This window comes from Aspergillus affinis (assembly GCF_023601865.1).
Source record: "Aspergillus affinis strain CMG 70 chromosome Unknown NODE_52_length_214890_cov_85_929348, whole genome shotgun sequence".
NCBI lineage: Eukaryota > Fungi > Ascomycota > Eurotiomycetes > Eurotiales > Aspergillaceae > Aspergillus > Aspergillus affinis.
The window spans coordinates 8,237-23,720 of NW_026515833.1; the positions used below are offsets into that span (position 1 = coordinate 8,237).

At 48.2% G+C, this 15,484-nt stretch overlaps 3 protein-coding genes across 3 annotated transcripts; 2 read left to right on the forward strand and 1 right to left on the reverse strand.

The window, feature by feature from the left end:
- Positions 1 to 779, reverse strand: KD926_008232 (uncharacterized protein; the record flags this gene model as incomplete). The annotated part of the gene is made up of 3 exons (XM_053100933.1): positions 1 to 376; positions 446 to 484; positions 532 to 779. The coding sequence occupies 3 exons, from the start codon at positions 777 to 779 to the stop codon at positions 1 to 3; spliced, it is 663 nt and encodes a 220-aa protein (XP_052955390.1).
- An 865-nt stretch (positions 780 to 1,644) lies between these two features.
- Positions 1,645 to 8,888, forward strand: KD926_008233 (patatin-like phospholipase; the record flags this gene model as incomplete). Its single annotated transcript, XM_053100934.1, has 13 exons — positions 1,645 to 2,665; positions 2,742 to 3,302; positions 3,369 to 3,764; positions 3,872 to 3,935; positions 3,985 to 4,011; positions 4,171 to 5,139; positions 5,192 to 5,636; positions 5,717 to 6,039; positions 6,345 to 6,744; positions 6,794 to 7,573; positions 7,646 to 7,802; positions 8,297 to 8,427; positions 8,556 to 8,888. The coding sequence occupies 13 exons, from the start codon at positions 1,645 to 1,647 to the stop codon at positions 8,886 to 8,888; spliced, it is 5,607 nt and encodes a 1,868-aa protein (XP_052955391.1).
- A 2,099-nt stretch (positions 8,889 to 10,987) lies between these two features.
- On the forward strand, positions 10,988 to 13,529 carry KD926_008234 (uncharacterized protein; the record flags this gene model as incomplete). Its single annotated transcript, XM_053100935.1, has 3 exons — positions 10,988 to 11,372; positions 11,431 to 11,705; positions 12,021 to 13,529. The coding sequence occupies 3 exons, from the start codon at positions 10,988 to 10,990 to the stop codon at positions 13,527 to 13,529; spliced, it is 2,169 nt and encodes a 722-aa protein (XP_052955392.1).
- Positions 13,530 to 15,484: the final 1,955 nt, after the last annotated feature.

Consider the following 15,484-nt stretch of genomic DNA (forward strand, 5'->3'; position numbering starts at 1 on the left):
TTACACCAGTAATTCCTCTTCACCCGGCGCTGCTCGACAGTCATCGGCACTGCGTCGTCTGGATAGACGGCAAAGCAAGCCTTGGAACTTTTTCTGGATATACTCATATGTTTCAACCATACGATCAATCCGTTTGACCTCCCTCCTCATCTCTTCACAGTTTTCGTTTAACTGCCTGTCCAGACGCTTGGTATTGGCCCGAATATTCTCCAGCTGGCTGGAAAGGGTGTCCAATTGATGGATTCTTTCTGCAAAGTTTCCAACCCGGTTGGCATGAGCCATGAGATGTTTTAAGTTTTCCATGATTGTATCCATCCGCATGTCGATCTGATCATATCTCTTCTTCATATGGCGCAACTCTCCTATTGTCAGGTCGCTGCAGCGATGGTTGAGATATGCTTAGCTCATGTAATCTGACAAGAATTAAGATGCTTGGAGAGCTCACTCTGATGATTCGACCATAGGAGATATAGGCTGAGAGCGACTAAAGAAACATTAGTATTCGATCAGTGAAATCTTAATGGCACGAACCCATTTCCTGTCCTCTGGAATCCGTTCTCGAGTCGTCCGCCTTGGGAGATTCGAGAATTGGCGGTCGGCGACGGTCCTTGTATGTCCGGCCATTGATTCATGGCCTGTTCAGTCGCAATAACCTGCGCAGGCTTGAAAGGAGAGGTTTGAAAATCCGAGAGCTTCTGGGGGTTAAATGGTAAATAGTCTAAAGACTCATTGCTCATGCTTGCCTCGGGCAAGTTGTATGTAAAGTCGGAAGAAAACATCAGAGGCAGAAAGAAAGGTATGTTTGTTTGAAGAAAACAGTAAGGGATAGAAAAAGACGGTTGGATGAAGTATATATATATGCATATCTTATGCTAAAATCATAGCTCGACTATACCCCTGTCCCCTACCACACCCCCGCACTTTAGGATTTGATACACAGTAGTAACCAAAGTCCACCCTTGACAGCGCGCATTCGGCTTAGTTCATGCTGAGAAATGATCTCCAGGGCATATCACCCGAGAACGGTGCTGGTCAGTGCGTCTTGTACGCTATACCAAGTACCAGGGGCCTTAAAAAGGTCTACCCATAATAAAGATCCTTATTTTCGTACTCATTTACCGGAGATGCCCAAAGAATATATTTTGAAAAACATGAAGGGTGTTACATTTAGACCATAGCTAGTCTTCCAAGCTCTAGCAACAGATCTTTATTAGTATGTGTAGTTAGTAACAAGAAATTTGGCGGCGGCTACAGAACTTACTTTGATAGTCTGGCAAATTAAAATCCCGTGTAATTTTCTTTTCAAATTTACTCGGCCTTATCTTTATTTTTTATCCTCCCACCACGTTTGTATTTGTCATGTAGGGAGCCCAATTCAATCGAGGAGCAAAAATACGCCGGTCTAATGAGCCACAAGGCCGGGCGTATGTCTTACCTTTTGGTCACACTCGTACTTTCAGAATTCGACCACATTGGCAATGATGTAGACCAGCGAGAAAGTATCAAGTACATGAAACAGCGAGAGTAAGAGGTTTGCCGATTTTCATACCACGCTGAAGCGAAGAATGTGCCCTGGTGTGGTTTAAGAATGACCCATCGAGATCGGTTTCTGGAGTCTACAAGAGCCTGCCCATGAACCTTACGATGCGCTTGAGACACGATTCCAGTTGGATTGATGTTGGTGTTGGCGAGAGTCAAAACTTTGTGATTCGCGATTATGGTCAGCTCGGACGAATCGTTTCTCGATTGCCGGCTCCTAGTGATCAAAATCCAGTGTTTTCAGTGTTCTTAGGCGAGCGAACTAAAGACCTGGCTCTCCAAGCACTCTTTCCCAGTAACAACATCCGAAGAACGCGAGCCACCGCTAGCATTGGCTTGCGGGTTGACAACCTCTCCGAGACAACCCGAGACCCTCATCTTATCATTGATGGTGGAATTGGTCAATCTGGGTCAAGCCTTGCCCAGGTACAGGCCATTTCGGGGTCGGGTGTGCATGAGCATCCAATCACGTGGAAAGCTGCTTCGGCTCAAGCTGCTATCCGAGTCATTCTCGCCCGTCTCGTTTTTTTATTTGCGGACGTGATTTGTATTTTTGTTGATGATTTTGAGAGTGTCCAATCAGCTGCTCATTTTTTGGCTGAGTGCGCAACGGTTGGATCGGCATCGTCGCTTCCTCTTGCAGTGCGGCCGCAGGTCGTGGTGGTTCTGGACAGCGGTCCGGGTCGTGCCATCCGACAGGCGGAAGAGGATTTTAACCGAATATTACACGCCAAAGGCTGCGAATCTCTGTCCCGATCTTTCTCCGGCGTGCAAATCGTCTCGATCGACCGTTTTAGCGACGTTGGTATCCGTGATCAGCTCCGTGCGACGATCAAAAGGGGGCTCGAGATCGTGCGGAGGGCTCGACGCGGTTGTGGGGCACTTTTTAGCGCCTTGCATATCCAGGGGCTCTTTGATTTGGCAACTACGCGCCTGGCGCTAGACAAAGACGACTCTTTCGACTTCATCAAGGCGACGCGTGAAGGAAACCCGGTCTCACAGGCATTGGGGGACCATGTTTCCCACTATCTGGACATAGGAAAACGCGCAGGATGTAGCCTAGACACTCTGGTCTCATCTACCGCTTCTGCGCTGTTGATGGATCATTATCTACCAGGTGCAATCAGTGAGTTGTTTATTTGACCGAGTTTTGCCTCGGGAAATCCTCCGCTTCCAGTAGTAGGATTCTAATTACTGTCTAGTGCTGGAGCCGCGAGCCGTCTTTCGAGCCCTCTATCGATCTTCTCTCATCCGTGGGATCCGAGATTACGATGATCCAAAATCCAGTCGACGAGTTGGTGGTTTAACGGGGCAAGTGGAGCTAGAGTTTGTTAGCCAGTTCCGTCAAGTGGTCGCCCACGGATGGCGAACCGTGGATCACCGTCGGGACCATCTACTAGCGATCAGCCATGAGTTAGGACGTGTGCAATCAGACAAGATCTGCCTTTACTGCCTTGTCCGCAGCGCACAACACGCCCAGGCTTGCCACCATGCGCTTTGCGACCAATGTGCGCAGTTATTCGGTCGGCCGGCGCCTGATGCTGAATATCAATTCACGGTCTCGAATTGCCTAATCTGCCTTGGCGGTGGTACCATGACCATCGACGTCCTGCCCCCCACGATGAACCCCACCATTCTAGCCATTGACGGCGGAGGGGTCCGAGGGGGAATCCCGTTGGAATATCTCCTATTGATCCAGGAATACCTTGGACCCCAGTGCACTATACGGGACCTTGTGGATTTGTCGGTGGGGTCTAGCTCCGGTGAGTTCATTCCCCAATTTTCTGTCCTCGGATAAGATCGACTCCTAAGTACTAACGACTCGGCAGGCGGTTTGATTGTCCTAGGTCTGGCAGGTATGGGATGGGATGTCGCGACCTGCTCCCAGGTGTTTGATCGTCTTGCGCGGCGCATCTTCCGCGAACGACGGCGGATGTCGCTCTCCAAATTGCTCCGCCTTATCCTGGGCCGAGACTCTCTACTTGGGGGTATATTCCAGTGGGTTTCATGGCTCCTCCACGACAGTTGCTACGACCCGCGCGTTTTCGACTCCAGTCTCCGAGAGGCATTCGGAGAGGCACATCGTATCTTTGATGTGGTGGGGACCGAGTCAGGGTTACATTCAAGATCGAAATTCGGTGTTATCGCAACCAGTATTGCGAAGGAGACTAGGTCCTTTGTATTTGGGAATTTTAATGCTGCAGACCGATCTGCTGGAGAACACGGTCAGCCAATCCATTCCCGTGCCTCGCTTTTCCTTAGCTACTGTTATCACAGAAATGTTGTTTAGAAACAAAACATGTGAGGGTGTTTCTACGTCACTGACTCGCAGTGAAAGTAGAGCACGAGTTATTCCGCGCCGAAAACACCCAGGGTGAACCCTTGATATGGGAAGTGTGAGTCAATTAGCCTTTGCTGTTTCGGCGATTTGCTAACTCCGATAAGAGCGAGAGCTACTGCCGCGGCACCATTGTAAGTCCCCTTGAGAAAGATCCATCTGGACCTCTCATGCCCTTTCCAGCCCCAGGTCTTTAGCTTTACGCGTTTGAAATGAAGAAGTGGTGGCTAGGAGACGTATTTCGGCCGTTGACGGCCGTCGGAATTTACTCAGTTTGCTGATGGTTTTGACAGTTATTTTTCGCCCGCGGATATCCGGGCTATCGGCTCATTCCAGGATGGAGGGCTAAAGGATAATTTTGCGGCTGGTATTGCCAGGCGTGTCAGTCGCCGCGTCTGGCCGTCTAGGCCTGGAGTTGGAAGGTTAATCTCTCTAGGCACCGGAAAGACCGAAAGCGCCGGTTTCCGATCGCCTCATTTCCGTCATGTGTTCCGCGACGGTTTTCTCCGCAGGGGATATGATGCCTTAATGTCTAATCTTGACACTGAGCCGAAATGGCTGGAACTCCAAAGCGAGCTTGAGGATGGTACGAAAGAAGACCACCTGCGGCTGAACGTTGAGCTGCACGACATCCCATGCACTATTGATGACGTCAGTGCGATGGACAGTTACCGAAATTTGGTCACCACCCAAGTTGGGGCGGCCAGAAAGGCCAAGGAGGCGGCGACGGCCCTTCTAGTAGCCCGTTTCTATTTTGAATTGGATAGTTCCTTGATGCAGCCTCGGCATTCTTCGCCAGGTTGGTACCGTGGCACAATCCGCTGCAAAGGCCCAGCCAGACATATTTTGGAAGCCCTCGATAGACTTTGCCCTAACGATGTCGATTTTGTGACCGATACCGGCTTTCTCGGCCAGTTCGGAGGACCGACGGGCATTTGTTCTCAATGTGGGCGCTATGTCAAATCTGTCTCAGTTTTCGTCCATCATCCCAAAGAGCCCCTGAATATCTACATTCGGACAGGCCGACAGGAACGGTGGAAGATCAGCGGATTTCCGGCTAGCCTGTGGTCATTCGCAGAGGTCAAGAACTTGCATGAATCGTTTGGGCAACCGAGTCATGATCGACCCACTGCAGCTCCATGCGCGGCATGTGACAGTTGGGAGGGCCGCTTACAGATCGAGACGTGTAGAAGTCCATCTGTGTCGTCGCCAGCGGAGCTTGGAACTAAGCGTCTTTGTGTTGTGGGGGAGATCCACGACCAGTGAGACGCTAATCTGATAGCTAAACTTTGGTAGTACTGTCGATTAGAGCAGGTACTCGGCCGAGGTGTCACGCCACTCTGCCAGTATCATTAGATCAGCGATTCTTGCCTGTAATTTACCAGCCTACAATTGCGATATAGGAAACTTGTTACGTGACGGTGGGTCACCTTGGTCAAATTCGCTAGGCATACGGACTGGTGGGGTTAGTTTCGAGTCTGTATTTAAACGTTTTGTCCTTCCAATTCAGAATATTGTTGAACCAGTCTATCATTCTACATCTTCGCCGGCGACTCAACTGGCGGCGTCGACTACTAGCATTGCTGAAAGTTACAGCATGGCTGGTTTTACGGAAAGGGTCAACGGTATCGTGGAGCAGGTTTTGGAACTCTCCCTCCTCTACGATTGCCGGGCCTACTTCCTTGTGGAAAGTAGCAATGGTATTGTCACATTCAACTCCGTGGAAGATCCGTTATGGCCACCAGATGACCGATCCCTGGTAAGTTATTTCTAAATAGAAGGCTTGTTTAGTGGTTAAGTGTTTGGTCTGTCCAGGGTTCCCTTAATCGATCGTTACAGAGACTGTACAGCGCGCAGGAAATTTTGACGCGTGCCACGGGGGAAGAGCGGAAGGAGCTTATCCAGCTGCTGGTCTATATCTCTGAGGTAGCCAAAGGCCCCCCTGCTCTGGAAGCCAACCCAACGCAAGAGCAAGTCTTTGGCTCTGGTGATTCCGAAGGCTCGCAAGAAGATAGTCAGGGCAAGGATGGAAACCTGCAGGAAGAGGAGAGTGCGGACGGCGAAGAGAACGAAGGGAAGCAAAGAGCGGTAGAACAAGGGGTAGATGATCAGGAGGGAAAGGACCATGAGTCTTACATATGGAGTGGGGACGCCACTGATTGGTACGGTGACAATGCTCAGCTGTCGTAGACTATCAGGGACAGGCTTGGATGCTGGAGCTAAAACGTTACTACGATAAGAGTTCACTTTCTGATCAGAGTATATAAGATATCTGTGCTTCCCTCTTTCTGGCCACTTATCCGGCATACACCATGCGTTCAAGAGTTCTTCAAACCGATATGGAGTTGACGGAGCTCATATACCTTGCCACTTTTGCAAGTCTTGTTCTGCTCCTACTGACTCTCTTCCTGTACCGGAGGTTGTTCTTTTTTCTATTTCAACGGTTCTCGTTGCTGGGATCTGCCAGTATCTATCATATCTACCTACAATACCTAGTCTACCCAAGATTCAATCCCCGAATTATTGGTCTGGCAACGCTTTCACCGCTCCAGACGATCGGCTTCCTCATTTATGTTGTCGGTACCGTTGTTTGCAACGTAGCAGGGCTACATAACTTGCAGCAGCGTGCCACACGTGCTGCCCACCTGTCTTTAATTAACCTGTGCCTACTGTTTTTGTCCGGTGGCCGCGAGTTCGGCGCGTATCTACTGGGCATATCACGAGAGACCTACAGCATGATTCACCGCATCGCGGGATTTATGGCCGCCGTCCAAGCCGCCGTGCATGTTGCCCTTGCTTGTCAGAAGACTCAGTTTACGACGGCAGATGATGCCCAATATTATGGACTCCTCGCAAGTCACTCCAATGTTCAGCTGCTGTACCAGGGCGTCGGCTAATGCTTTCTATCGTGTCTAGGCTGGCTGCATGTTAATCTCGCTCTTGATCCTGCCGCTGGTGAAGCGCCGAGTGTACGAGCTTTTCCTGGTAACCCACCTTGTATGCGCTTTTCTAGCACTCTACCTGCTGTGGAAACATATCCAGCTGGCTGCGGAAACGGCGCGCAGATTCATCCTGGTATGTCTTGTCACATTCTCTGTGACTGGGGTGCTTCAGGTACTTCGCGTCCTTTTCCGAAACGTGGTATTCGGGAGGCGCGCTTTGCGGGTGAGCATCACACCCTTTACTGAAGATATAGTACGTGCGGAATTGCGTCTCCCACGACCGTGGACAGTGCGAGCCGGCGAGCGAATCACCCTGGGCGTACCAGCTGTTGGTCTTTTCTATTTCTTCCAGGCTCACCCGTTTAGCATTACCTGGTGGGAGGAAAACCAGAATGGCGAAGCAGACCGGGTGTTCCTGCTCTTTCGCGCTCGAACGGGGTTCACGCGGAAAGCTCTCATGTGCCTAGAGCCCGACCGCGAATACTGGGCGTGGATTGACGGGCCGTTCGGTCCATCTGCAGTCCACCGGTGCGGTGCCACTCGGGACCTAGGTGACTACGGCCACATCTTCATGGTCACTACTGGGATCGGCATCGCCGCTCAGCTGCCATACATGAAGGAACTGGTGCAGAGGCGTCGATTGGCGGGTATTCGCACGCAGAGGATCTACCTCGTCTGGCAGCTTGACCGCACTGGAGATTACGAATGCGCCAGGGACTGGCTCCAACACTTGCTCAAGCTAGATGATGGATACGTAAGTGATCATTGCCTAGTTCCTCGTTCCGGGTACGGTTACGATGTCTAACTTGATGCCTACGGAATATAGATGCTAAAGGTCTCGGTGTATGATCCACTGAGCAAGGATCAGGAAGTCCGGAAATTTGGTCACCATGATTTGATTACCATCTACAGCGGCGAGGTGGATTGGGAGCAGGTACTGTCCCAAGAGAAGCACGATCGAGCAGGGAAGATACTGGTATCTGGTAATTTACTCCCTGGACAATCAATCTGAATGGCGCGCTAACAGAGCCGGGTCAAGTCTCCGCCCAACGGAGGGTCCGCGTAAAAATACAGCGTTTAGTGAGGGCTAACGTAAAAGATGATGTGGAGCTCTTCGAGTTGGAATTTCAGCCTTGGCAGGAAAAAAGAGATTGGCTGTCCTTTATTACACCGTAAATTACAATCGTGTACAGCAATGACGCAGCCGGCTTGGTCAAAGCTGGGTCCGTCATGCGGCAGTGTTCAAAGATATATAACAAGCTCTACTGCATTGCGAGTCAATGCTAAATTTGCGGGCTTGGAACTGTCACACTCACATTTGTCCTAATCCACAATGTACCCTGAGGCTTCGAACAAAGCAGTGCTCGGTATTCAAAAAAGAACTGATTTAAGAATTGCTTGCCGTACTCAGCTGGCGAAACACATCCGTAAGATATCATAATGACAAAGGCTCACGGCTGAGACTGATGCACCTCAGATGAGACTCTAGGGATTCACGTCATGCCATCGCAAGTTCGCCTGAGACCTGAAGGAGATACAGAGTATGCGTGGCATGTAGAGAATACGCAGATCGAGAAGCTTTTTGAGAGACATTTGAGTGGGCACTCTGTGAGTGGCCTCTCGATGTTGATCGAGGGAGTGGGTCGTTCATTCTGGGCCGTCCATGCATCCGAAAGCGTTTGTTTCCTAGTCTAACTCACGAATTTTACCCTACTCAGCTACTGACTCTATGGTAGCACTCCGCGGCTCAACCCTCGAAAGATCAATTGATCGCTTTATCCTCGGAGAATTCAGTTCTTGCCGAGGAACTAGAAAAGGCCAATAACGATTTAGAGCAGTGTACCCAGGAGAGAGAGGAGATGAAGACAGAGATTTCTAGGCTGGAGGAGAATCTGATAACAGCTAATGCTAGTATTGAGATGTGGCAGAAAGAAAACGAGAATTGGAGGGCAATAGCAGAATATTACCAAGGCCGGATGTGCCAGTGGTCCGATGGGGTCAGCCAGATCAGCCGATTCTTACAGGGACTTAAAGCTGAAATACCAGCGATGCCTATGGGCTATAACTGATCGACATTCCTTCCGAGTGCCTTACGAGGCCTACTTGAAGCAAGAAATATTATCCCGGCATTATTCATTTGAAGAGACCTTGCCCTATAAACTTCTGGCCAAATCACTACCTAATAAAGATCATTAACCATGCATATATCAATATCGCCGTGTAGGTATGCGGGCTAGCTAAGTGGCCCTGACTTTCTAGTTGAGAGGCTTTCGGTAAAAAGGCCGGAACATCAGAGATAGTGGATGGTTCAATGACAGTAATACCGGTCCAGGAAAAGTCTGTTACACCGGTGTAATACGTGATGGAAGTTAAATTTCCATCGCATTTTCCATGTCCAGTTAAACATTGCTGGTCTTCTTCAAATACCGGGGGAGCCGTAACCAGGGTATGTGCAACAGCCGACATAGAAACAATTGGGTAAAACTCGGTGCTACAAAGGACATTAGCTCAATTTGACTACTGATCACTATCAACCATACCAGAGAGAACTAGTTTGTTGATAAAACTGTGACGAAAGAACTGGCTAGACTTTTAGGTGGCTCAGTGGGTGACCGTCCCACCTGTGGGCCTGAACTAGTGTTAGGTGGTGGAAGCGCACCCACTGCGGAGCCAGTGACAAAAACGATGGTCCTTACTGAAGTGATTATACTGATAATTCCGCTTCGTTTAGGAGGACGATAAAAGTGTACTGACTGTGCTGTATGTTCCTATCTTTGGGATATCGACCTGGTCTTATGCTTGAGTTCGGGCTTAAGATACACAGAAAGTGAACTATATTAAATTTAATATTTATATCTCTGAAATAAAAGTCGGTTATTATGTCAGTCCGTATAGTGTGGTTACAGGAATTTGGAATCAATAGTACCTAGGTTGTGATCCCTGAAAGCACGATACTTACGCAGCGGATGGAGTCAGGGTAATTTAACGTAATTATTCCTAGCTATTCTACTAACACTTAGATCAGGTCATAGTATACGTCCAAAAATTAGGTGTATCCAATACTTTAAAGGCCAGATGAAGTTGAACGTAATTTGACCAGTAGGTTATAGCGTAAGGAATGAAATCCTCTCACCTGGTCATACTCTTAAATAAAAAGCATTACGCAATAATTCAGATCTGCGCTCTCATTACTCCAGGAGAGACTCTGGTTTTTGTCACGGGCTCCACAGTGGGCGCGCTTCCACCTCCTGATACCGTCTAGTTCAGGCCCACAGGTGGGACAGTTGCCCACTGAGCTAACTAAGACTAGAATACCAAACAGACTTGGTATGCGCATCGCTCTATATAGTGGGTTCTTGGAGTTCTTGTTTGTCACAGTTTCCTAGCCCATTGTATAAAAATTGGATAAATTACGGTAGAAGTTGAGTTTCAGGTGTGTATCTTACCTGGTAATACACAGGGATTCCATTAAAAACAGCGACAAATCCGATATAATAATTCTTGTCCTAGCGGTAATCTACAATTTAGCCTTAGACAGTCTTTAGCAAGAATTAGCAGACATTTAGTATTCTGACGACCCGTAATTTTCTTTTAATACACTATATTTTAGGATACTGGTGGATGGCGGTGTAATTTTTATTACGGTCGCATCATTGTACGGTTAAATTTGATTAATTTATTTTTCGTTGGCAATCCAAAGGTATATTACAGCCGGTTCTAAGCTAGGCCATCCATATCTTTTATCAAATTTGGCATAACAGACATTCCGAACCTAGAATACTATACACGATGGACAGAGCACGCGTTCTATCTACCTAGGAGTTACCGTATACTAGCATAAGGTGATGGGGCGGCACGAATATTGACATGATAACAATAATCCAAGTCATCAACCAGTATAAGTTGACAAATATTATTACGGAATGATTTGCTACTGATTTGCTACTACTCAGAAAGAGCCCCTTAAGGTATAGTTAATTGACGCAAATCGTCTTACAAATAGGTGGTGCCTAAGTTAGGCACAGTACGGCCCGGGCATGTTGATACTTACATCACTAGTCTTATGCTGTTCTACAGTGCGAAGATTCTTGCTCATAAGAGTCTGAGCGAACAATTATCCCGCCACACACAGGAAAACTTGTTATCTTAGGACATTTTTCATTTAATCATGGCAGAAGAATCGTCAAACTTCTTCCGTGGATATGTAAGAATTGAATTGAGGTCCCTTCAATTCGAGTATTCACATTTTGGGAAAAGGATATTGAATCCTACACATTTTACAGTCCTGCAAGAAAAATTCGAAACTGATGGTTGCGCTCGCGAGGAGCCAAGGAATTTTATTGCAGCTGTGATAGCCGATGACCTCCTAGAACAGATTATCGCCCAATCCGACTTGAGTTTAGGTACTCTGAAGGATGACGCCAATTTGCCGTGGCTTACTCTCCCGAAAGACATTCAGATCCTATGTTTATTTGGAAAGCATCGCGTGGAAGCCGCCAAGCGCTCTCTTTTGCCCGGCGATCGTTGGTGGTCAGTTGCTCTATACTCCGAAGGTAAGTCTGTCATGATCGCAGTCAGACTATTTGAGCTAAGTCATACGAGACCTTCCAGACAATCTCCGACGTCGTATATGTATGTATCGAGACCCAGAGTTCGCCCCAGGGGATGTCTTCCGCAATTGGAGACACTTTGAACTGGCTGGTCATAATGATGCCTCTTTCTGGCAATCCTTGATATCTGCTCGCTCCCGAAAAGACATCAATAGCTTGGAACAACATTACAAGGGCATTATGCAAAGCATCGATCGACTTATTACTTTCCCAGGACTTTGGGTAAACTTTTGCTTTACATTTATCCGACGGATTTTACAGATCAACTGTCCAAATGTTAGTACAATACCCAATTACCAATTTCCTTCCGCTTATACCAAGTCGCAGGAGATCATACATTACTTGGACCGTATATATATGATATGGTCGAGTTCATGTGGGAAATTCCCCGAGGCTGTTGATGGCCAGTCAACAAGATTAATAGAGAATCTGATGCCTCGACAATCGAGTATGGACTGCTCTCAAATAGCTCGATTGATGGACGACAACATCCTTTTCCCATCACTGATAAGTGTGTCAGGTCGCGAATCAGTTGCGAGAGCCTTGTCTAGCACCTCAGGGAGGATTTTAACCCTGCATTCTTTGATCCAGGACACATTGCTCTGGCATCCGTGCTCAGCTGCCCTGAAGAGATTGATCCCAGGCAAGCATAGAGACTTGCGACATGCGATCATGTCACGGTTTAACCCCAGTGGGGTAGATTGGCCTGTTCAGGTTGCTGAGGGTGTTATCGAATCTATGAATACCCGAGTGTCCCACGAGCACGAGCTGCACTCGCAAAGGTCGAATTCGGCATGGGTGCAACTCTGGTGTTTTGTTATCCGGCATGTAGAGAATCTTACTAACACCAAACTTGCCGGGCACAAGTCGCCTACAACTGAGGCTCAAGTCTTTAGACCAACTCAACGGGAATCTAACTACCGGCTTGGTCTCTTGGCCAGGCGGCTAGGATTTGAGTCGGCGTCAATTGATTCTCTTTGCGGTAACACATCCTTGCAACCTAGCGTGAAAGCGTACTTGCAAGGTCGACGTCCTGCGGACATCTATGACTTTCCCACTCATTGGGAAAGCACTGCATCCCGCAACATCATTGGCCATCTAAACAGGCTCCAGGAAAGGAGAGACTACACGATAACGATCCCACCCTTTGCAGAACAGACGGCCAAAGCCTTAAAGCGATGCGGTCTGCCAGCTTTTGAATCCCACCAAAAAGATCGCAAATCGCTGTTTCTTCCGTATATATATAGCTCCGATCAACCAATGGGAGAATTTCCTTCCTCCTTTGCTATCAGGCGGGATGTGATATTTAGCTTTCTAGGCGAAGACATAGTCCCAGTGGAGTGCTCCACGTCATGGATGGCTTCATCACCCGTGGACTTTGACATCTATCCACCAGGAACACCCTCGAACGAAGGCTACAATGATCCCCCTGCGGAAGTGGCCTCAGATCTCCAGTTGCAGATGAATGCTTCTGTCGACCTCGAGGAGACGCCTAGCGTACAACTCCAAAGGGGCCTCCATACGGACCATGAAGTCATCGTTTGCCCTCCGAAAGCAGCGGGCTTCGAGGATGAGACTATTGCGCCATTGAATCAACTAACTGATATGTCGCATAACCGTAGTGCGAATGATATCTTGGAGGCTTGGTTCCAATCCAACAATATGTCACTGGCTGTTTTTTACTTGTTCAAGTCACGGCAATATATCAAATTCGCACTAAATGATCCCAATCTCGACTCATCCCTTAAGGAGTTTGTACTTGCTGTCGCAAACGATTATTCTCTGGCGGATTTCCGAAGAGGGTTGCTTAATTGGGAGGAAGTCATCGAAAATATTCATCAGACAAACTTGCTACTTGTCTACAAAGAGCTGGAGCACGAACAATTGACTAATACAAACCTTCGGGAATACGTCTGTTCATTTGACAGCCAGACAGGAGAGCTTATTTATGAACAGCGAATGCATCAACAACGGATTCATCAAAAGCGAATTAATCAGAAGCAAATTCATCAAGAAGGGAACCTGGAAGATCAGGACAGTTCGACGGGAAGAAAGAGACGTGGTAAAAGATCATCTCCTGAAGAGCCAGAAATTTACTAGGTCGAGTTTGTGACAACCTCAGAAAGAAGAAATGATCTTATTGTAGGCTAGTTACGAAACACTAGGTTGAGGAAAGAAGAAGAATACAGCGATTTACTGCATGAAGCTATAAAAAACCCCACTGTGTAGGACAAACGAACCAAACAGTGCAAACTATACAAATACCCTGATATAGGACGTTTGCTTCGGACGTCACAGAGTTCTCATAAAAACTTACAATTAATATGAATAGTATACCAAAGGGCTGCGGTCACTAGAGGACTGCGGTCACGAAAGGACTGCGGTCACGAAAGGACTGCGGTCAGGAGAGGACTGCGGTCAGGAGAGGACTGCGGTCAGGAGAGGACTGCGGTCAGGAGAGGACTGCGGTCACGAAAGGACTGCGGTCACGAGAGGACTGCGGTCAGGAGAGGACTGCGGTCACGAAAGGACTGCGGTCACGAAAGGACTGCGGTCACGAAAGGACTGCGGTCAGGAGAGGACTGCCGTCACGAAAGGACTGCGGTCACGAAAGGACTGCCGTCAGGAAAGGACTGCCGTCAGGAGAGGACTGCCGTCACGAAAGGACTGCCGTCACGAAAGGACTGCGGTCACGAAAGGACTGCGGTCAGGAAAGGACTGCGGTCAGGAAAGGACTGCCGTCACGAAAGGACTGCCGTCAGGAAAGGACTGCCGTCACGAAAGGACTGCCGTCACAGTATATCTATACCGTTCTTATGAGTCTTGGAGGGAACTCCATGTGATCCGGCAGCTGATAGCCTCTGTCGCAAAATTATTGGACAAGGGATTGAAATCCGAGTAACAACAGACGACGAGCTATAATAGGCTGCATGTTATAGAGCAAAATCTACCGTGGCTAAGAACGCGGTCAGTAGTCCAGTAGTGTCTTCCACACGTAGTTTAACGACTGATGAGGCCTTAGGCCTTAGGCCATTGGGCTTCTACCTGTAGATCTAACTCCCAAGCCACGGGTATAGTTTTCTCGGACATTGGCCCCGCACCATGGTGCCTCTGACCTGGTCAGTGCTGAAACAGAGGACTGGTAACCACCTGCGTCCCCCGCCCGTGGATTATGCCCTTGGTGGATCGAGAGCTCTAATGGTGGTGAATCACACGGCATATGACCGGTCATGGCTCCAAAACAGGTTGCAAAATCCGGCAAAACGCTAGAGGAACAAGGTACTGTCCGATTTAGAAGTTTGTCAAAGCGCTACGATACAGCAATTTATTCTAGCCTCGCATTCTTGACCCATATTCCATCGCCCGACAAGCAAAGATCCGGAGGCGTCCAACGCCAGGTGATTTGAGAAGGAAGTCATCCTGCAACCATCAGCTTGAATCATCCAAAGAAGAAATGAACGCGTTACCTCAAGCAGTTGTTGGATTGATGCTCTGTCCGTTATCTTTATAAAATTGCGGCAGAGTTCGCTGACATCGCGATGTTGGAGCTGTAGACCGCCCGGATCCCGCGCATGAGTTGCCGGCTCTTTTATATTCACGAGCAATGTACCAACCCCCCGAACGTCATCTGCAAATCCTGTAGCTCTAGAGCCAAACACCGACTCTGCTATGTTGGCTTAGATATTTTAGTCCTTGTCTTCCTTAGGTCCAATCTTGATTCATACCTAGTTTCAAATTACAGGTAAATAATGAGAGAAGAACATTCTTAACATTCAACTGCCCATAGGTTATTCCCAGCCTATCGTGGATGTACTGGAGCCCTTGCAAAACCTGGAATAAGGATTAGTGTACTCACTTGCTCAGCTTAACAGAATATTATTTACCTCTTTACCAATAATTGCAAGATCAATCTCGGTAATCACCTGTCGGCTGGTCGCTCGTACCTGGTATAACGAGACCTCGAGCAGCTCATAGACTGGATGCACTGTTTCCGGTCCAATAAATACATCGAGAAGGCAAACAACATTGACAGGATTATCCTCTAGAGCCTGTGT